Source organism: Chrysemys picta, chromosome 4 (assembly GCF_011386835.1).
Source record: "Chrysemys picta bellii isolate R12L10 chromosome 4, ASM1138683v2, whole genome shotgun sequence".
NCBI lineage: Eukaryota > Metazoa > Chordata > Testudines > Emydidae > Chrysemys > Chrysemys picta.
The window spans coordinates 56,887,401-56,909,768 of record NC_088794.1 but is presented as its reverse complement, the minus strand read 5'-3'; the positions used below and the strand labels follow the sequence as shown (position 1 = coordinate 56,909,768).

The 22,368-nt window shown below is 44.9% G+C and overlaps 1 protein-coding gene across 15 annotated transcripts in view; it reads left to right on the top strand.

Moving 5' to 3' along the window:
* PPP1R12B (protein phosphatase 1 regulatory subunit 12B) overlaps nt 1-22,368 on the top strand; it is a 158,292-nt gene that overhangs the window by 120,017 nt on the left and 15,907 nt on the right. For 6 of the 15 annotated variants that reach the window (XM_065594991.1, XM_065594994.1, XM_065594985.1 and 3 more), the window contains 6 exons: nt 13,968-13,984; nt 14,854-15,001; nt 16,548-16,652; nt 16,955-17,008; nt 18,235-18,285; nt 20,916-21,002. In XM_065594991.1, coding sequence (XP_065451063.1) covers nt 13,968-13,984; nt 14,854-15,001; nt 16,548-16,652; nt 16,955-17,008; nt 18,235-18,285; nt 20,916-21,002 — 462 coding nt within the window. The other 9 variants (XM_065594987.1, XM_065594988.1, XM_065594999.1 and 6 more) reach the window with 6 other exon arrangements.

Here is a 22,368-nt window from a genome sequence, read left to right as displayed (position 1 = left end):
GGAATAGTCCTCCATATTGGCCACTTAGTCCTTGAACTGTCTAGCAGAATTCTCATCTTCCCTGCCTTAATTATGACATTTCAAGATGCTCCAACTTTATTCCATGCTGACTGATTTCAGTGTACCTCTCATTTGACCATCTAAAGTGCTATGTGAATGCTAAGTATTATCACAGTGGGGAGTGCACTAGTAACTTGGTTAGGATCAGTCTCCACTGTGAGTGGGCCATATGCTTGATCTCCGACTCTCCAATATGGTGGCATCTGGTTGGGAGGAGAAGGCAAAGGCTCTCAACTTGCTCCCACTCATATCTCTAGAATTCTCCCAGTTCAGTCCTGCAGTTCTCTTGAGCAGAGGCTTCTGGGTGTACTGAAGTGCACCAAGCTACATGGTGGCTTAGTGATGTGAACAAGTGATTCTAGACTCTAACCCAGGTCTTAAAAGGAGAAAGGCTAGTGTATGGACTTGTTAACGACTCAGTCTGCAAACGTGTTGCACAAAGACAAGAGCAGCATATCTTAGATGTTAAAACATGAGTAACAGCATAAAAACTTATTTGTGTGGATATACAATCAAAACCAGAGTTCTGTCACTTCCAATCCAGGAGCACTGTCCTTGTGCACTCACTTTGGTAGAAATGTTTGATTGGATTACAGCCTTGGAATAGTTTTGAGTACAAACAGATCTGACAGTCCCTTTGCACTGTTTGATTTGTGAGGGTTTTTATTCATGTGACAAGTTTTTTAATCCTGTTTCAGATATGAATGGTAACAGGTTTATTCTTATATTAGGTAAAACTACTTAAGTGTCACTTGACTTGTTTCTTAACTGCAAATGAATTATAGAAAAGGCTACTTTATGTAAATATTCCTAGAGAAAATATTCTCTCTGCGTTCTCTGCTAAATGGCTTGTTGGATTACTCTAATTGCGATAAATTGGAACTAGATAAAAAATAAATGGTCTCCTGACATTTTATTCCTGGAGTGCTGACTGATTAGAGGGCAGTAGCTTATATGCTATCTCCAGTTATCCTGTTAAGCGTCAAATACAGTAACCTGTAGTCTTTATAGAGAACTAACTTGGTCAGTGTTGCTTTTCTGCAACCTGGTTGGCTTATCTCTGGTCTAGGAGACGAGTTTATGGATATCCTTTCTTAGGGACATTTAGCCAGTCAGAACACTATCTCATAATTAGAGGGTGCATTGCACAGAAGATGTACAAACTATATAAATATGTTCTGGTTTTGCACTAAGAACCTGCAGCCTGAACTGTTCCAAGATACTCTAAAGACCAAATCTCAGATACGACATGATGTGGTGGGCACAATTAAAGAATCCAGCACTGCATGTGAGAGCAACAGCTGGTTCGTAGAGACTTATCTTATTTGAATGTGTACCATGAAACTAGCCTTTTGTCAGGCTGTATGGAGACTGATAACAGATGTAGATTTGCAGGGCTCCTCTGAGTCACCTTAGATGCTGGTGCTAAGTTGCAGTATTGGATTTTGATGTGAATACTGTCAAGTCATGCTGATGGATCCAGTTAGCTCCATCAGGGTATAAAGGGGGATGAATGCTTTTTTGGGGCCAGAGGTCCTGAAGTGAAAGTCTAGAAACAGACAGCCACAAGGAACAGATTAGCCATAGATTGAAGCTATTCACTTATTTTAACATAAAACAAAACTCTTCTTCCTTGGTGTATGTATCTTTGTTCCTGTACACCAGTGAACATTGCTCAATTCCAATTCTGCTGCTCCCCCACAAAGCTGCTGCTTAAATGGCTGAGTAAGGAATTGCTTCACATTTAGTCATTTTTCCGATTCCTGAGCACTGCACTAGCTTTTCCATCTGACTTTTCATATATAACTTGGCTGCATCTGGAAATGGATTGTATTTGCTTTCTAGCTACCTGTAATCCATCTATCACTTGAATTGCCACTATGATGTTCCCTTACCCCTTATTGGTGAGAGCAAGGAAGGAATAATGGGAGACTTTCAGATGAAGTCTAAGTTTTATACAAATGAGCAAAATCTAATAGGCAGAATTCTAGTCTGGTGTAAAAGTTAGCATGTTCAGAAGCTTGTTTTGCTACCGTAGTCAGTGACTGGTCACAGAGTGGAACCCCGCATCCTATCTCTGATTTTTAAAATTCTCCATTTGACCTGCTACCATTTTTACCGCCGATATTTGCTGCTGAAGAGCCTGGTGGTTCAGTTTTAGCTGTCAAACAGCTTGCATATAAACTGGCCATTTAGCTTTCATGCTCAGCACCTAGAGAGAAGTAAGAGTTTGTTTCCGTTCCTGTTACTCCAGTCAGGAGACTCCTCCAACCTCCATATTGTATTGTACTCCCTAAACAAAGTAACACGATGAAATGTGCATCAGTTGCATCTTCACTGCATGTCCACTCATTTCAGTGATAAGTATATGTATTTTATCAATTTTTCACTCGTAAAACAGATTGTAAAAGTAAGATTGCTTTTGAATGCCACAAAATGCATAAGTTGCTATTGCATTTTATTTTGTCCAATTTTTAACTCCAATTCCAGACATAAATACTGTCCTTAATTAGCTTAGCTGCCCACTAAAACTACCGATGCTAATCTCATGATCTTTAGAGCAGTGGTTCACAGACCTGTTTAGGAACCTCTTGTGATCCAGATCACTTGTTGATGGTCTGAACATAGCTATGTGATAACACTGTGCTCTCAACAGAGAGAAATAAAACGAACGAAAGGGGACAGTATGACCAGCTTTTTCTAAAGGGGCAAGATATTTAGTGCATTGAAGACAGCTAAACATACCCAATATTCTCCAAATTACTTTTCTGTGTAATTGTTTCATGTGATTGTTGCAGTTGCAACGGTTACACCTTTGCAAAAAGTAGGGGAAGTGTTCATAGGGCAACATCCCTGAGTGTGCTCCGCCGTCTGAGAAAGTTGCAGTAGCTCTGCTTTAGGCAACTTGAATTCTGGCCAGTTTCCAAGTGCCATAAATGTGTGTTTAAATCCCCCATACTAAAACTTGGAAAAGCCCAGACGTGGTGTTTGAAGGGGAAGGGAGCAGAGAAGAAGCAACAGTCTTACAAACCTATGACCTTGTGAAATTTAGAAGCAAAAAGCCTTCCCACTCCTGTGTCACTTGGGTGCCTGCTTTTTATTTCCTCTTGAAGCTGCAAGTCCGGAGGGTTGTGGCTAAGATCGTATCGCTTCTCTGCAAAATTAAATTTTTCACCAATAAAATCTGATCTGCCTTCAAAAAAAGGGGTGGGGAAAAGAAAAATTAACAGCCACAAAACCAGGTTTCTGAATTGTGGCCTTTACTAAATTAAAATACAATCCAGCTTGACATTTTACATGCAGACTTTTATCCCTGTGGGTTTGTGATAATGAAGTTCAGCTGTTGTAAAGCCAAAGGGCCGTGCAAGAGAAGAGACTGGGAACTGAGGGTAGGACTGGAAGTCATGCAAACTGTAGTATTACTGTTGAATTTTAGGCCCAGTTTGGGATTGGAGCAGTGCACTAATCACACACAGTTGTCACTCAGAATTATAGTATAGTACTATGTATTAGTTTCTGATTTACAACAAGGATAGCATGTTTAATTGTCTAAGCTGTTCAGCTAGTCTCTGAAGCTGCGTTCATTCTTGGATGATCATCTAATGTGCTCCAATAAGAGCAGCTTTTATGAAGCTAAGCCTGCTGATTTATAGTTTGGGAAAACATACTTTGCATCAGGTTTATTGGGGTTTGGGGGTGGTTTGGTTTTACGGGGTTATTAATCACATGCACAGGACTTGTAACACTTGCACTCACACATACCTAAAATTGGAAGGCAAGCTGTGTTCTTTTTCAGCCCTAGCTTACAGGAAGCTCCAGAAGTATGTAGCTGTCATGTCAGGAGGCTTGTTTTTCCAGAGATACTATAACTTCAAGAAGCATTATCAAGTACTCTACGCCAGTAGGGCATTCCTTTAAGAATGGATGTCCTTGTTATACTGCTCCCATTCTAAGACGCACTCTTCAGTTCTTGAGTAACATATGTAATTCCAAAGAAATCCGTGGGGTAAGAGGCATTAGACTGAATCATATACTTGTCCGATCTGTATATGCATGAATAGGAGTGTGAGAACCTACAATACAGGTCTTTTTTCCTCAAAGCTACTACTAGTGCAGCTCCTCTTATGGTAGTAATGAGAGAGCTCTCGTCTGAACAAGGCACCAGTGGTAGCTGTCATTTTTTACCACCGTCATACCAGAGGCACTGCACCAGTGATAGCAACTGTATAAAATCTTGGGAGTGGGAAGCGGGCATAAACAAGGTGAAAGGTGTGTGTGTGTTGTCTTCTTGACAAACAATGCCTCCTAACTCTTTGGGTGTTATGCACATGCGGGAAGGGGGAAATGCCCCTAAAAGCAGGTGACTTTTGTTTTTTGTTAATGTAAGTGGTAGATTCTCTGTAACTTGAAGTCTTTAACCCATGATTTGAGCAACTTAGCCAGAGCTGAGGGGTCTATTACAGGAGTAGTGGGGGAGGCTCTGTGGCCTGCAATGTGCAGGAGGTTGGACCAGATGATCATGATGGTCCCTTGAGACCTTAAAGTCTATGTGCTCCAAGTTGTTTTAAAACCCAAACTCATGAGGCTCTCTGGGCGGATACTTGTCAACAGAAGCTTAAACTACAGGCGGTGCATAAAACGTGGCCTTTTCATTGGGAAAGGTGATGAAGGGGGTGTGGCTTGAGCTGTGCTCCAGGATCTCGTTAATGGATAGTCATTTTATCATGGATATCCATCAGACACTATGACAAAATACAGTAAAACAAGTCCCGTGTAAAACATCCCAGAATAGCCCAGATGTAAATATTAGATTTCCCCCCCTCCCATCCTTGCAGGGTCAGATCTTGGCCACAGAAGAATGCACTTGAAGGCAATTAGGCCAATTTCTGTTTTGGCAAGAGAAAAGGTTGAGCCCCTTCTGGCACTGCCTTTTAGGGCTGCATTTTATCTTAAGCCTTCTATAAGGAGGTTGGTTTTAATTATACTTTACTGAACTTCTAATAGCTGTAAAAGCTTTTGAGTTTTTTAAAGGAAGTCTCCAGTGTTCCATAATCCGAACACATTTCTAAAATCAAAACCATATGGCGTCCCGGGCTCTTTTCAATCTCGTTGCTATCCAAACTAATAAACTGCCGATACCTAGCTCTGCTTTTTAATTAGAAATGGGAACAGAGTAAGCCCAATGAAATATCCTGGGGCAGGGAAGGTTGGAGAGAAATAGCTTCATGTGGGAAAGTTCAGAGCAATATTAGGATAACTAATAGTGCTCTGTTTGCCTCCTTGGTTCCTTAGCACCAGCCCACCTCAGAGGCCCTACGTTCTGCCAACCAATCAATCTCGTCTGGATGAGATTCCCACTGGGCCTCATTAGTACCCTTTCTGGATTGGCTAGACAGGTTCCTGAAGAACAATATAATGCATCCTCTGCTGCTGCTGCTACCTGACCCCAAGGTTTGATGCTTTGAGTAGTTCCTTTGTATGTGACCATAGTGGTTTCACATCTTAACTCTACATGGGAAGAGGGCAAGCACTAGGGCTTACCAGAAACTTGAGTGTGTGCCAATATGCTCTCCTTTTCACCGTGCTCTGGTTTCACATCTTTAAAAGACTGCACCTTCTAGGGCTCAGTGCTTCCTGAAGAAGTGCCGGCACATTGGTTTAATACCGACTCGGGAAGTATATTGCCATCCATATCACTAGCACAGCTCCTTGGTTTTCATTGGTCTCCTATCTGAATACTGCCCCAATCGGGCCCTCTTTGGCTTGTGAGATGTATGATCTCACAGCTTGAAGTTGTAAGGCTGCAATTGTTTCTAGTTAAACTTCAGCAAGACCTCAGGAAAATGGAATGAAGTGGACAAAACGGACAATATAGTGTCTGAAAATGCAGTATTAATGGCCAAGAAAAAGGACAGTTAAGGTTCTGATAGTTATAGCTGCATTGCACTCCTGGGCGTACTTTTAACATAGCATAATGTAAGGTATCCATTTAACTAAAAACAGGAATGGAAAATACCACACTTGTATGTACATGTCTTACTGAGTAATTCTCTCATTGTACTATGGTAACCTTTTTGTCGTCCTCTTCTCTTCCTGCTCCCCACTCCTTTCCTCTTTAGGAGGTTGAAGTCTTCAGCCCTTACTTGTCATGTATGAATTTAGATTTTCAACTCTGGTGCAGGGACTAGGTCTCTGAAGCACACACCACACTCCATTGCTCATGTATCATGTGTTCAGTGAGATTGAGTTAATGCTCCAGGACCCGTAACGCTTGCATTTTGACTTTAAAAATAATGTTTAACTATGCAACTTCATTGTTGCTGTCAATTTTTTTGCATTTTTCCTACAACTTTTTCAAAGGGAAAACTGGTGGAGGGAGAAGCGTTGGTCAGTAAAACTGTTGTCCCAATGCAGTTTTGGCCAGAATTTCAGACAAGCTCACTGCCCACAATTGGGCCAGATTTTCAAAAGAACTGGGCATGTTGGGAGCTGAGCTCTTTTAAGAAGCCGCCTCCGTTTTGGGGTGCTGACTAGTACATCTGGATGTCTGTCTTTGAACAAATGACACTGGCCTAGCTTTTGCCTCTTAATTTGCCCCGAGGCTTACTCTTTCCCAAGTCATCCCTGGTGTGCGTCTCCTGAAATGCGCAACTGAAAACTTAAATATCTACTGTAAGTTCTCAATCATCAGTTTTAAAATACTCATCACTTTGTTAGCTTCAAAGCTGCCTCTGTGAGGATTATGTTCAGACAGATTTTCGCAGTTCAGCTCCTTTGGCTGGAGCCTACTCCAAAATTTATGCTTGACCTTTTTTTCACAATGGGGGAAAATTTATTTTCTTCCACTATCTTAAAATTATGTGGAACTTCTCCTCTGAAACTTTCACACACACAAAATTGGCCTTTGGACAAAGACCAACCATTGAAAATGTCAGTCTCAAAACTGATTCCTTCCCTCCCGTACACACCCAAAAGCCTGTGGTCAATTGTAAGCATGGTTTTATGAGGGAAAACGTTTTGCAACTTTTAATTACAGTAGGGTTATAGTGCAGGTTCCTCCAGGTTTGGACAAACCTGGAACTTAATGATCTTTCTCTCAAAATATTACTTGAACTGGATCACTCTGCTGGACTATAAATAGGCTGAGGGAAAGCGTCCAAGGCTTTCAGACCTTGGGAATAACATACTTGCAAATTCAAAATGGGGAGCTAACCCAGCAACATTAAGAGCCGCCACACTTGCACTTTGCTATTCAACGGCCAAATACACACGTCCCATGTGGGAAAGATTGGCTCATGCAAAGAAGCTGGGCCCTGTTCTGAATGACAGCTGTCGTTACATCACAGGATGTCTAAAGCCAGACGTGAACAGCCTCTATGCGCTTGCCAAAATTGTTCCGCCGGATATCAGCAGATCAGTCACAAGCAAAATAGAATGATTGCATCAAGTCGAAGGTACCAGACATCTGCTACATGGCAGTTAGCCGCCTGAAATAACCCACACTTTCTAGCTCCAGTGCAGTCTCTTAGAAAATCACTGATGGCCATGTGACTGGAAATGGGGCACACGCAGCTAGAAATACACGCTGAGGATGTCAAAAGGCACATCAGTATTGCGGAATACCTTCCGACAGGTGCAGGGAAGGATTGGTTGACCTAGAGATGTTGTTTAAAGCACCTCCATATAAGAGATGGCCATTCAAAAATCCCTGTGCACAAAAGGGGCTACCAACAACCCAGACATGGGACTGTGGTGAAACACAGCCATGGACCATCTGCTGGTCAGCTAGCTCCCGGAGGAGCCATACACCATGGAAGACCTCTCCAGGGCCACAGACGGGGCCATATCATGTGCCTGCTACGGGGAAAAAAAAACTATGATTGTGGGTGGAAGGACACAAGAAGATGATGGACCTTGAGAAAGATGCTAAGCTTTCTGCAGAGCTGCAGTCTGGGGTACAAATGTGAAATCCAATGATTTCCTGTAAATTATGAACTTCTTATAATAAATTGGATTAATTTAACAAGACAGAGCCGCACAGATTAAGTGTGCACCCAGACCCACCCATCGAGAAAAGCGTCAGGCAGTCTTGGCTTTGTAAGTTGTGGTATAAAGATGTTTTTAAAATAGGGTTACCATATTTAAAAAAAACAAGAAGAGGACACTCCACGGGGCCCCTTCCCCGCCCCGGCCCCACCCCAACTCTGCCTCCTCCCCTGAATGCTCCGCCCCCTGCTCCTCCCCCTCCCCTGCTTCCCGCGAATCAAATATTTGCGGGAAGCCTCAAACAGGCAGACAACAGGTAAGCTGGGGCTGGGGAGGTGGTGGGGTGCGAGGAGGCGCGGTCCAGTCCAGCCCCCCCAGCCGAGCGTCTCTGGCCCCGGCGTCTCCGGCCAGGCTCGGCTTGGGCCCTGGGGCGCCAGCCCCGGCGACTCCAGCTCGGCTCAGGCCCCGGTTCCGGCCGACCAGCTCCGCCCCGGCCCTGGGCATGTGGCGCCGGCCGAGCACCCCCAGCCCCGGTCCCAGCGGCTCCGGCCCAGCTCGGGCCCCGGTTCCAGCCGAGCGGCGCCGGCCCCAGCGGCTCCAGCCCGGATCCAAGCCCCACGACCGCTCCCTATTTTCCCGGACATATCCAGCTTTTTGGAATTTCCTCCCGGACGGGGATTTGAGGACCAAAAAGCCGGACATGTCCAGGAAAATCCGGACGTATGGTAACCTTATTTAAAATAACCACTGAGGGGGCTGTTTGGCTGTTCCTTTCATGTCGGTTCCTAAATGCCTGTTGGGCTGCCTTGCAGTGTCCTTTCCAGCAGTAATTTTGGCCCTAATGAAGTAAGAAGTGCCCTGCCTGAAAGGATGCTGCCTGATGCTCTCATGGAAGGGAGTAGAGCTGGGATGACACAATGCTCTTGTCTCTTTTCTCCCTCTTTCTGTCAGTAGCTTTTAGTCTCTTCCCCCCTGACCCCAACCCCCAATCTCATTTGGTCTCTCTCCCCTCTGCCTGAGAAAGACTTCCCTGGTTTGTGAACAAAGTGACCACATTGTGCTTTTCATAAGGTGACCATGTGATATCCCCCTCCCTCCCCAATTCAAAACGGTTTCCCCTTCTCCCCCCACGCTGCCCTCCAGGAAAAAAGACCTGTTATTTGAGGACTTTCTCAATGCTGTTACAGAACATAAACAGTCCTGATGTAATAGCAGCAAAGCTTCAAATTAAGTGGATTATTTCCATGACCGGTTGCTGTCACTGAAAGGGATTAGCATATTGGTCTGTAAAACACTTGAATCATTTTCAACAAGAGCGTTGTTAATCACCTCCTAATTCCTCTGCCCTGCGGAATGGAGAAGATGGAGCCAGAAGACATTGGGTAGCTGTCTGACTTTTGTGCTGAAGTGAGATGCTTTATTTTAAGAAGCAAGTTTTACTAGAGCCTCTTGCAAAAGAGCAAGGAGGCTTTGTTGTGTCAGGCAGGAAGCACAGAAGCGGGAAAGCTACTCAAGGTAAACATCACAGTATGAGATGCCAGTAAAATGTGGAGGTTTTCCTCCTTAACTTAACTCCCTGCAAGGCCTCTTAATTACAGCTGCCCCAACCAAAGGCTCTTAGAAAAATAAGGCACATGCCAAAGCGTAGCCTTGTGGTTAAGGCAGTGAACGGAAGGTCAGAGCTGTGTTCAATTCCCAGCTCTGCCAAAGACAGCTCAGGCAGTTTAGGAGCCAAAGTTTCTCAGAAGATCAGAGGGATATGGGCCCCCAAGTGCTCTGACACCTTTGGAAATGGGACAGTCTCTGAATCACTGAGGTGTGTTTGAAAATGTCCTCTCATCCAGGGCCGGCTTTAGGCCGATTCCCCGGAATCGGGCCCCATGGGTAAGAAGGCCCGCGCCTTAGGTTCACAGGGTGGGGGGGGTCCACTCCGGGGTCTTTGGCGCCGGGAGGTCCTTCAGTGCTGCGGAAGACATGGAGCGGATCCCCCACCTCTGAAGTGCTGCCGAAGACTCCCTGTGCCTCAGTTTGCCACCTGTACAATGGGGAAGAACAAACTTTCCTTATCTTCTGGCCATCAGAACAAAGTAATGTTGGTGAGGTACCCATATGCTATGGTTAGGGCCCTATCAAATTCATGGTCCATTATGGACAATTTCACGGCCATAGGATTTGAAAATTAGTAAATTTCATGTTTGCAGATGTTTAAATCTGAAATTTCACAGTGTTGTAACTGTGGGGGTCCTGAATCAAAAGGAGATTGTGGGGGTCGCAAACCTGTGTAGAGGGGTCATGGGATTGTCACCCTCACTTCTGTGCTGCCCTCAGAGCTGGACAGAGTGAGGAGGAGGGCGTGCAGAGCTATCTGTAGACAGAGAGATACCCAAGAGCAGCCCTGCAGGGAAAGAGCAAGCCCTGCCCCGCCCCAGCCCTGCCCCGACTAGCAGCTAGGAGCCCCCTTTGCTGGAGCGCTCCCAGCAGCACAGGGAAGATTGGATCCAACTCCACAAGCCTCTTCCAGCTTTAGGAACCTCTGGGGCTGCTGCCCAGTCCCAGAGCATCCTGCAGCAGGGGGAGGCACCCGGAGGTGGGTCTAGTCCGTCCTCCCACCCTGAGCAGCTGTGCAGGGGATGGACAAGTTCTGTCCGTCCCCAGCCAGATCTAGGAGCCCCCTTTGCAGGGACGCTCCTAAGAATAAGGGGACATCAGATTTCACGGGGAAGGGCTTATTTCATGGCCCGTGTTGCATTTTTCATGGACATGAAATTGGTAGGGCCCTAACTATGGTGATGGGGCCACACAACTGCCTACATGGAGATAGTGGTTTGCTTTTTTGCTCATTTCCCTAACAGCAGACACGCTAAGGGGAAGACTTTCAAAAGTATAAATAGCAGTTAGGTGCCTAATTGTAATTTGTCTCTTTTGAAAATCTTCCCCTCAAACTTTTATGGCAGAGCTACTTTAAGAGTTAGCAGTTGGCCCTAAACAAGGGTGCCCAAAGTATGGTCTGAGTGTAACACAAGGGATCCGGCAGCTATAACTGTAGAAAGAAGACGGAGCTAATTGATGGCAGCTTTTTTCCATTGCTGGTGAACTCAACCAACAAAGCAATTTCTGTTCACTTATCAAATGCGGTTTCACTGTTTGCTCCCCCAGCCTTGAACTGTTATGTAGAGTTGCTTTGTACAGCTAAACACTTGCCAGGTTTCACTCCAGAGGTGGCTGTGTAATGAAGTGGTCCCTGTGTACTGTTTGAACAGCGTTTTTGTTTGCAAAGCACTTTGGAATCCTTCTCTGTTGCTATAGAAACGTGAGATTAAATTATGAAGAATATTTAAGTACAAGCAAATGTGGCAGTGCACACAAGCTTCTGATGCACCTTAAGGTTGTACTTGAGTTAAACTGGATGCAGGCCTCATGCTGCTAGAATGATGTGGTGCTTCTCTCAGTTGCTCTGTTCTTGCTCAGTTTCTGTAAGCAGGATTTTTAGTTTTTTTTTCACCCTGTCTGCTCATAAGAATATTATAGCCAAGGAGAGTATATAGAACCATTTGCTGTGTATTTCTCCATGAACATGGAGAAGCCCCTGGACTTCAGACGTTGATAGAGATGCTGAACACTCTAACACAGGGGTGGCCAACCTGTGACTCTGGAGCCATATGTGGCTCCTTGTATAGGCACCGACTCCGGGGCTGGAGCTACAGGCGACAACTTTCCAATGTGCCAGGGGGTGCTCACTGCTCAACCCCTGGCTCTACCACAGGCCCTGTCCCCACTCCACCCCTTCCCACCCCCTCCCCTGAGCCTGCCGTGCCCTCGCTCTTCCTCCCTACCTTCCCCAGAGCCTCCTGCATGCCACGAAACAGCTGATTGGGGGGGGGGGGGAGCGCTGATCAGCAAGGCTGCCGGTGGGCGGGAGTCGCTGGGGGGAGGTGGAGCTGATTGATGAGGGGCTGCTGACGTATTACTGTGGCTCTTTGGCAATGTACATTGGTAAATTCTGGCTCCTTCTCAGGCTCAGGTTGGCCACCCCTGGGCTAACAAGACTGCAACCCTAGTTTTGAAGCCTAGGTGGACTTTTCACTATCAAGCAGTTTGAGATAGGGTTGCCAATTTTGGTTGGACATATTCCTGGAGATTTCATCTCATGACCTAATCTTTAATTAAAAATTCATCTTTAATTCATGGAGACTCCAGGACAATCCTGAAGGGTTGGCAACCCTCGTTTGAGAGGCAACTTCAAGCTAAATCTTGGGTCTTAGCCCATGACACCCTTAAAGGGTTCAGATCTCACCTCTTGAAAATGGGCAATAAGTTATCCACTCAAGTGAGGCTTTTGGCATTAAATTTTACAGCGTATTTGATTAGCTCAAGTCCAACAAAGGAGAATTAACTGGGGAGTGGGGTGGAGGGGCTGGGCATGGGATTAAAACAGGGCCCACTTCTCTACTGCTTTGTGCTGTCACTTGCACTAGTGCAGTGGATGTAAAGCATTAATACTGTGATATAATAGCATTTTACACCCGTTTTAGAGGTTACAAAACTAACACAAGGTTCAAAAAGGGAAAATCGTGGTCCAGTTGGCATTGAATTCTATAAATTAAAACTTAAATGTCTATAAAATAAACACAAGGGTTACAGAGATGATGGAAGGATGTGTGGGGACCGTACTTGTGATGGTACATGCTGTGTCATCTATGCCACTACTGTGTGACTTATGCACTTGTATGTAATGGAGAACATTCCAACCCAGAAGACTCTTTTTAGCAAGTGTGGCTTACCGCAGCTAACCTCTGTAGCAGATTGTTGTGCCAAGCCAAACTATGCTCTGATTTATTTTATGTATAGGTTGGCTCAGATTGTCTTTGGTTTAAGAGCACAAGTGGGCTGCAGCAGATGCAGTGCTAAGAATAGAACTGCAGGGGTGATTTGGAGGTTGGTTGAACTCTGCACCAAAAATTCCAAATCATCTTGCCTGGTGCTCTGCAGCCAGGGTCCCCCATAGTTTCACTATGCTCAGGTACTGCTGTGTCCCCTCAGCATTCTTGAGTAACTTCTGAATAGAGCATTCCTTCTGCAGGAAGTTTGCTTTAGGTGGGAGATGTTCAGCCTTGAAAACAATGCCAATTTGCAGATTTTCAGAGTCTAACACAAATACGCAGGGGGAAGGAGAGAGGGTTGTCTTTGTGTCATACTTTCCCATGCTGTTCTCCTCTATCTCGCTCAATGGACGCTTCTTCCATCAGGGTTAGAAGGCATGCGTTCATTTAGAGAGGAGCACGTGTACATTTGTTATGAATCTAAGGGAGATCTGACAACCAATGAATTATTCCTTTCATGACGAATGTCCCTTCCATGAATGAGATTTTGGGTGCAGTGCACACACGGTAGCAGTCTTCACTAATGGATATTTTAGGCTTGCATTTAAGGATATGTAAAACGTAAGCTATCATTGGTCTTGGTAGAGACAGAATTTAAGTCAGCCTAATGTGAACTAGATGGAGGAAGTTTAACGTACAGCCAACGGATTTAGAACTATCTCCATGTAAAGGAATCTCATTTGTTACAGACAGACACACACACTCCTATCTGACTCCACTTTCCTCCCTGACAGTCATCTACAATGTTATGATTTTGGAAACTTGGATTTTGCCCAGTGTCTTCAGATAGGTTGAAACTTGAAATGCTGCAGTGAAGTCATAGCAATTGAGAGGTTATGGGAAAAGATCAGAGATTTGTGGTTTGGATACGAGAGATAGTACAGTTTGGATAAATGGGAAAAAGCTTGTAACAGTGTTCTTGGGGCTTGCTTTCAGAGTTGGAAAGTAGCTCCTAAGTGCTGTAGCTGCAATTCTTGAGTTGACATGTTAATGGTGTCTCACTTGCTAATCCTGTTTTCTTTTGTCTCCCTCTTCCTTTAGCATGAAAGACTTTCCAGGTAAGAGCTTTACCATTCACACTTTCTAATTAACAGGTATAAATGGTATATTTGTCTTGCCTCCTACATTCACAGCACTCTAAATGAGTAGCATTTCCTGCTTATTGGAGATGAAGCATGGATCAGGGTCCAGGACTAAGTTGATTCCAAAAAGGGTTCCCTTGGTATAATACTTGCCTCATGCAAGTTTTGGAACCATTCTTCTCCCAAAAAGAAATCACATAGGCCTTGGCTACACTTGGGAATTCGCGGCAGCACTGTGAAGCGCAAGTGTAGTCGCACCGCCAGCGTTGCGAGAGAGCTCTGAGGGGAGTAGCTTGCAGCGCTGCAGGCTCTGATCACACTGGCGCTTTACAGCGCTGCACTCGCTGTGCCCGAGGGGAGGGGGGCGTTTTCACACCCCTGAGCGCAGCAAGTTGCAGCGCTGTACAGCGCCAGTGTAGCCAAGGCCATAGGCAGTGACTCAGCAAAGAGAAAGACATTATCCCTTTCACTGCCGTTTGAATGGGTGGGGAACCCCTCCGCCAGCGAGGCAGAACCATACCTTGGGGGAAAGGTTGGCAGAAACTGCTGACTTGTATATCCTTGATTGGTGGGGATGGGGCCAATACCCTGTTTTCTGAGTTTCCAAGCTGTAGGTGACCACGTCGGTCAGGAGTTCCTCATGTGAACTTCATTTAAGCTTTGCACTGAGCTCCAGAATGATAACAGTGACGCTATGTCAGTGACTGTTCTGAGATGCTTCTGGTAGGTGTTGAGATGTTTCTTGGAAGGCTTGAGTCCTGACCAGTCGTGGTCACACTGACCACATCTTAGCTGGTCCCAGGCTGATCTTTACTCTACTAGTGTTGGATCTTGTTTGTTTTTAGGTTGGAATCAGCAGGTACAAGCCCTACCACCAGCGACTCGTACAGCGATCGCGCCTCCAGCCGCTCCAGCGCTTACACCAGAAGAGAGAACCGCCTGGCTTCCCTCAGCAGTAGAACAGAGGAGGAGACTAACAGGGACTATAAAAAAGTAGGGCTCTTTTATATGTAATGTTTCTATCCCATGTACCCTAAGAGCTGCCTATTTGAGCTGTAGCCTTCTTGCAGAAACCTGAGGTCTGTGGGGAGGAGCTGTGAAAGATCAAAAAGGGAGAGTTTTCAGGAATCACTAAAAGTTAGCTTGCAAGCAAAGGGTTATTTTAATCAGCTCAGCCATCACCGGCCTTGTTTCTCTTGACTTCACTGTCTGTGGGAATCACACTCCTTCAAAGGTATAAAGAATCATGGACTCAGGGAGCGAGAGAAGATTGAATACACAGGAAAGAGGCGAGCAGGCTGGAGAAGTGTTCCAGCTCAGAGTAGTTTGGTTTAACAACATGCAGCTAGTTTACAAAGTTCCTTTTCAGGGGAATTTCTCAAATGACAAAGATGAAAGCATCTGAAAAGTAGCTACACAGTCTGAGTGGCATTTTGGAAAGCCTTATCGTGCATTATCGCTGGGTAATCTTTGCTCGGTGTTTATAACCACTGGTTTTCATGACATTCTTCATCTGCTTTGAATTAGCACCAGGATGAAACCTGGAATGCTAGTTGGCAGGGGAAACCAAAATACGTAGTTTGGTATTATGAGCTAAGGGGAACGTAATATACGTCCGTCCATGGGCGTTAAGCTACCACCTTATATAGCTATTTTGGAAGAACCTAATTTAACTCTTGCCTTAATCCTTCAATAACTAAAGCTAAGGGGTGAAATCATTCTTTAACCTGATCTTAAAGCAGGGAGGAACGTGTGGGTGTGTATGTGTGTGAGAAATAAATGAAATAAAATATGGTAATAGCAAGTTACAACTGTGTGAAAGGTGAACCGATTAAGGTGATCTTAATTCCTAGGGATGTTAAACCCTAAAAGGTACTTCATTTTCGATTTTTAAATAATGTGGTATGGTGAGAGAGGACTCCATCTGAATTAGAAATCAGTGTCTCCTTAATAGCCAGTCAACGTGCAGGACTGTAACATTCCAGCACAGTTTGTCTAAAGGTGTTTGTCTTGCCTCTCTGAGAGGTGGGAAATACTGATGGACTCAGGAATTGGTGAGGCTGGTAATCTTTCTCCCTGGTAGAATGTCTTGACAGTTTTCTCTCCTCCTTGAAGTGAAACCATGTAAGAGCATAGCAACACACTCTCAGATGAATTACAGGTTTAGGTATGGTCAGCCAACTCAGTGACGTTGATTGAACTTCTGAGTTCTTTATTATATTAAATTATTAAGACAGGCAAGCCATTCTTAAAAATGTCCCTTTTCTTTGTCTACTGCCTGTGGCTTTAAGAAATTACAAAAGCCGCAATGGACCTTCTTAATTTCTTTTACGAAATCAGTTTATTAGAACTTGGGAGGAAAAAATCAGTGCAGAAGAGCTGAGCCATTCTTAGAAAGTGGTGGCAATGCGGAAACGGCTCTAAAACCTGCTACTGATGTTCAGCGCTGCGGAGCACCATGTCTCCATGCAGTTGTGACTGTTAGGCAGGCTCATCTGATAGGCACAGAGCAATTCACATACCTGGCTTCCTGTTTCAGCTCTATGAGGGCGCGCTGTCTGAAAACCAAAAGCTGAAATCAAAACTGCAGGAAGCCCAGCTGGAGCTGGCTGATATCAAATCGAAACTGGAAAAAGCAGCCCAGGTAAGGAGGAAAGGGTCTCCAGACCTGGGGAGATGAAGACGGGAGGAGGAGGTGTTGGCTGATGAACCTATGATTTGGAGGTGCTGGTATGGTTTCCGTAAAAGAAAATTGTGCTTGCTTGTAAAGTGCTTTGGATTCTCTGAAAGGTGCCATTGAAGAGGAAAGTATGATTGTTCATGTTAACTACATTAGGCTCCTTGGAAAGACAGCTTTCTTAGGTATGGAGGTTCTGGACAGTCCCTTTGTGCTGTCCCTGTGCATGCCACTCTGTTTTAATAACTTTCTATTTTTAATTTAAATAGCAGAAACAGGAAAAAACCTCTGACAGATCGAGTATGCTGGAAATGGAGAAAAGGGTATGGGTTTGTGTCTCATTCTTTGACTCTTATGACTCTGATATGCATGTTAGTTTCTGGAAGGAAAATGTTAATAAAAAACATGGGCACATTTTGTTTTTGCCCCATGGGATAGCGCTTGTGATAATACATGAGTTCTGATTTTGGCTCCCCAAGCTTTTCTGATCACTGTAAAACAGTTAAACTTCACTTTCTACCTTATCACAAGATGCTACAGAACCACAATTTACCTTTCATGGTGTTGAAGGGTTATAGGCCCAGTGTGGCAATTCCTTCCACATCCTCCAAGTCTTCACCAACACAAAGGACCGTCTCAACAAAAAACCCAACCCTTTCCAGTCAAGTGGGTAGTATCTTGTACCTTGAAATATGAGCCTCTGAGCAGTCCAATTCACGGCAGTAGATCAAAGATTTAAATTGCCATTCCTGGCTAAAGTGATGTCTTAATCCCATTGCTTAAACTGTGTTTGATTAATTAGATTTTGGAGCCTTCTGCTAGTTGTGAGGATGGGGTTTAAATCCAATTCCTGAAGTGAAAGACCTGAGCTACTTGTGTGCAAACACATACCAGTGTTATGTCTTTCAGAGATGGTCACATTCAAGCATCCTTAGTTTGCACAGTAGCAAACATTCTTTCTCCTTGGCCTGCAGCCTTTACTGTCTTAATCTCATCAGGTCTCTCCAGTTAAGCAAGGCTGAGCCTGGTCAGTACTTAATTGAGGGCTCTTCAGCAGACGTGTAGGTGCTGCAAGCAGTGGTGGTAGTGTGTGAGTCAATGGCTTTCTTCCCCTCTGAGAGGGTTCAAGCCAGTGCTGCAGCAGGAAGTCCTGAACAATTGTGGATATTAGAACCCATAATGCAGTTTCATAAAAGGGGTGTAACTGGGCTCTAGTTCAATTCCAGTTCATTGGTGAAGGTGGGGGAGTAGTTCTGCCTCCTCAAACTCCCCCTGTAATTTTAAGCACATACAGTTTTCTCACATCCTGTCTTTAAAACTGTGCCTAGTTACACTGCATGTGAGTTCAGCTGCCATACTTTACCCCAGTGATGGCTACACTTGATTGGTAGATGAAGTAATTCCTGCCTTTCTGAAGTGCTTTGGGATACTTTTCTATGAATGTCACTATAGAAATATAAGCTACTATTTTTTTTCTTTGAAGAAAAAGTATTGAGTTCTTCCCCAAATCTGCCGCATGATCATCAGTGTTTCAAATGTTTCTAAACAGGGGAAACGAGCCCTCGAGCGGAGACTTTCTGAAATGGAGGAGGAGATGAAGGTATGAAAGAATTTGCTCACCCCGTTTTCCCTTCTGTGTTTAGGATTAATGACTGTAGAGGTTATCATGCAGGAGTGGAGTACGTTGTGTGGGAAGAGGTGTCCAATGTAACTCTCTGTGTGTGTCCCTTTATGCAATCCTGACTTGAGTTACTGGCCATGTTCTCAGAGCATGGGCTGATACTAGAATTGCTATATCTGATCACTCAGTCAGTTGCATCTCACATTGGATCTATGCCTGTGCCATTTGATCACACAACAGTGGAAGCTATTTCTCCCAGAGAGCTTTCAGAAACTAACCCTTTGTGATCTCCTGGGTGAGCTTTGTTGTGCTGATCCTGCGTGCCTTGGAGCAGTAGGCCAGCTAAAGTAAAGCCCTCCGTGTTTCATTTCATGTGAACTGGAAAGGCAAAGGAGTTTGTCAGGGAGGTGATGGTGGCTTTGAGAAGTCACACACAGCAGCCAGGGGAAAACTTAAAATGATTGTACTTCTGCCCTCCCTTCCGAGAACACATTGCTGGAAGGAAATCTCAGTAAGTCATCTTGGAACAGAAGATTGTTGTTAGACTTACCTATATTTGTTCCCTCTTACTCCTGTTGAAATGTACAGGGATGCTGAGTAGCACATGCCCTCTCAGCGCAGCGACTGCCCCACTCAAACAGCTCCTTTGCTTTGCCACTTCTCCCGCCAGTCAGCTGCATGGAAGGACTGCCACCCTCACTTGAAAGCCCTGCGAGCACTGATCTGGCTGGCACAGCTCTGGAGTCAGCTTATTCTGATGGGGGGGAGAGGGGGGCAGCATGTTGTGCTGTCCCAGTGAACTGAAGGCTTTAAGCTGGCTTTGCAATGTTACATCATCTTATGCAATACACTCCTGCTGACATTGATAGAACGCACCTCTTTGTTCTCTCTCCCCCCGGTTCATTTCCCTTTGAACGCAGTCCAAGTGGGACTTAGCTTCATCACTTTAAACAAAAAGAAGGATTCTCCTCGTGAGGGTTAAGAGCTGCTGAATCCCCTTAACCTATTGCAGTGATGAAAGCGATTTCCTGCCTTGCTGGAGATGGTTCCAATTTCACATTTGCTCAAAGGAGCTTCAGATTTTTACAGAGCATAATGAGTCTTTGAAGTAAAGCTCCAGTTGGCTATTCCTGTATCTTAAACTCAAATTACTAGAGGATCTCGACTCCCCGGTTGTAGGCAGGGGCTCAGAGATGGTACTACAAAGTGAGGTTCTGGGCACAGTCTGGAGATGTCAGTGTCCCAGAAAGGCCACGTTATGACGCTGTCACATATAATTGAATGCTCACATAGGGAGGCAGACATCCCGGTACCATGTAAGAACCCGAATAGAGCAGGGAGAATGAAGAACCCGGAATGTAATTATTAATTGTGGGTAAAAAAAGCTCAGCTGGAGTCTTTGTCTACAGACCTTCAAACAGTAGTTTGATTAGCAGAAAAGTTTGAAATCCACACTTACTAACTGGTGGGAGAGGAGGGAGTTGGGGACTAGATGTTCACATGTATACATTTATTTTAAATATAAGCACCAGAATAGTGAGCATTTCATCACCACAGAGAAATTGTTCTTGCTTATAGGCATGAAAATGTGACTCTCAGGGTAACCATGTTCCCCTATTTTTACAGCAGTCATACTAACAGTGGGCTTGTCTATATGAACACTTAGTTTGCAGCAATCTGAGGTGTAAATCTTCCTCGCAGTAAGTGTGCATGTGGACCACAACGCAGCTTAAACTGCGGAGTAAACAGGCCAATCGATGGCCTGTCAGTTCTGTGTGCTTCAGTGCATTTGATGCTGACAAAGTACTGGGACTGGCCTACCAGAGCCCCTGGACTGACACTTACTCTTTTCATCAGCTACTTTTACCCATTCATAGCCTCACTTTACTGGGCTCCTCCCGAAGAAAGCAGCAAAGTGACCTTGTGTTAATAGAACAAAGATACATTCACCCTGACTGCAGCTCCTCTGTGCTGCCGTTACGTTTTGACTTGTTACTCTTGCAGAAAGTTCATAAGAATGCTGTCAGACCCTGCTGTGTTGTAGCATTTCTTGGCTGCCAGCCACTCATTAAGAGGGTATAAATTGCTGAGCTAGAAATGTTAAATGAGGCAATTCTTGTGAGCATTCAGGACTGTTAGAAAAGCAGGCTACTCACTAGCATCTTACATCTTTCCTGAAAGTGAGAGAATTGACACTGTCTAATCAGCTGAATGAGAGGTTTAAGAGAATAAGCATTTTAATCGCGTGTGAATGGCACTATGAAAACTAAAGCATTTACCTGTGTGATTGTGCATCACTCCCAACACTGCCACCAGAGAGGAGCTGCTGACCCCATCTTCCCCTTGCTTGCTAGTCTTGTATATTCCCACCAGCTCTGCCTACTGACCTGAAGTGGTGTCAGTTGAGCCAGTTCACTAATTTTCCTTAACATGGAGGCGTGGAATGTGAGTTGTTCCAATAATCAAACATCTGGGGTCATTAGCACTAGTGTTAATCCTGTCATTTTCAGAAGGTCATAACAAGTTTTGAGTTATTGTATGTCTGACCTATTTCCAAGTTCCCTGTTCCTTTGGTATTTGTCTTGCTCTCCTCCTGCTCTGTGCATCAGGTGTCCTCCAGTAGACTGATCCCAACCAGAGTGAATAGAGAGGACTTGAATCCCCTTGTAGCAGACTCTCTAGGGCTAGAGAAGCAGGTGAGGATCACACACAGTGCTTGGGCGTACAGGGTGCAAAGCTTTTCTGCCCCGTCTTGTGCTTCGGAATACTAGTTACTTGGCTCCCCCAATTCATGGACTTAGCTTGATGCTAAGGTAGCAACCAAAAAGCAGGGAACAGTGTAAAGAAGAAAATAGCTGATCCTGAGAAACCTTCAGTGCGTGAAGAGAAATGTGCCCACAGACACACTCTTGCTGAAGTGATAGAGGGGTGCCGAATGTTTTCCTGACTAAATCTGAGGTGGTGCTGATCTGACTGAAGGTGCAGGAATCTGGTTAGTAGAAAGAAAATTACCATTTATGCTGAATTGAATTCAATGCCCAAGCTCCCAAGGTTGCTCCATTCTCCTAAAACAGGATACAGGAAACTTCCACTGAAATCAATGGAAGCTGCCCATATTGTGCAGCAGAAGAGGATCCCAGCATTTGGTGAGAGATGTGTGCATTGAGCCCTCTTGAAATAGCTGGATGGTCGAATGCATGGATTCTCAAACTGGGGGTTGTGACTCCTCAGGGGGTTGCGAGGTTGTTAAATGGGGGTTGTAAGCTGTCAACCTCCACCCCCAACCCTGCTTCGCCTCCAGCATTTATAATAGTGTTAAATATATTTTTTAAAACCTTTATTTTAATTTATAAAGGTGGGGGAGGGTGTTGTACTCAGAGGCTTGCTGTTTGAAAGGGGTCACCAATAGAAAAGTCTGAGAACCAGTGCAAACTCATTGTATTTGACTGATGCACGCCCAAGATGCTGGAAATTGAGTTCACAGACAGCTGCATTGGACTGTGCTGTTCTGTAGCCCAAGTACCAAGAAAAGCAATGAGCAATTGTAGCAGTCTCACTCAGGGGCTGGTATTTGCTGTTGGCTTTGGGCGTGGCTTTTTGGCTGTTACTGGGCTTTCTTTGAGTGTAAGAACTGGAAAGCTGGCTTTCCTCACGGTGCTTTGCCTTGCTGGGTGTGTACACACACAGTAGCCAACACCAGATTATTGTAGGTTGCAGTGTTGGTGAGGCCAGGCTGTGCTCAGATGCTGGCATTCTGAGGCTTGGATCCAATATCTGTACTGGAATATGAACATTGTCTCTAAATCAATATTGTGACGGGTTGGATCACAGAAACCCCCTTGGGAGCTGCCACCCGATGTGCAAAAGACTACCTCTGCTCCTGTTTTCCCTGCCAGCTCAGGACTCCAGCACCCTGTCTTGCTGAGCCAGACACTCCCGTCTGCTGCAACACAGACCCAGGGTCTGAATCACTTGCCCCAAAGCTGCAAGTTTACCTGAAAACAGCTCACAGGAGTGTGCTTGTCTTTAGCACTCAGATGCCCAACTCCCAATGGGGTCTAA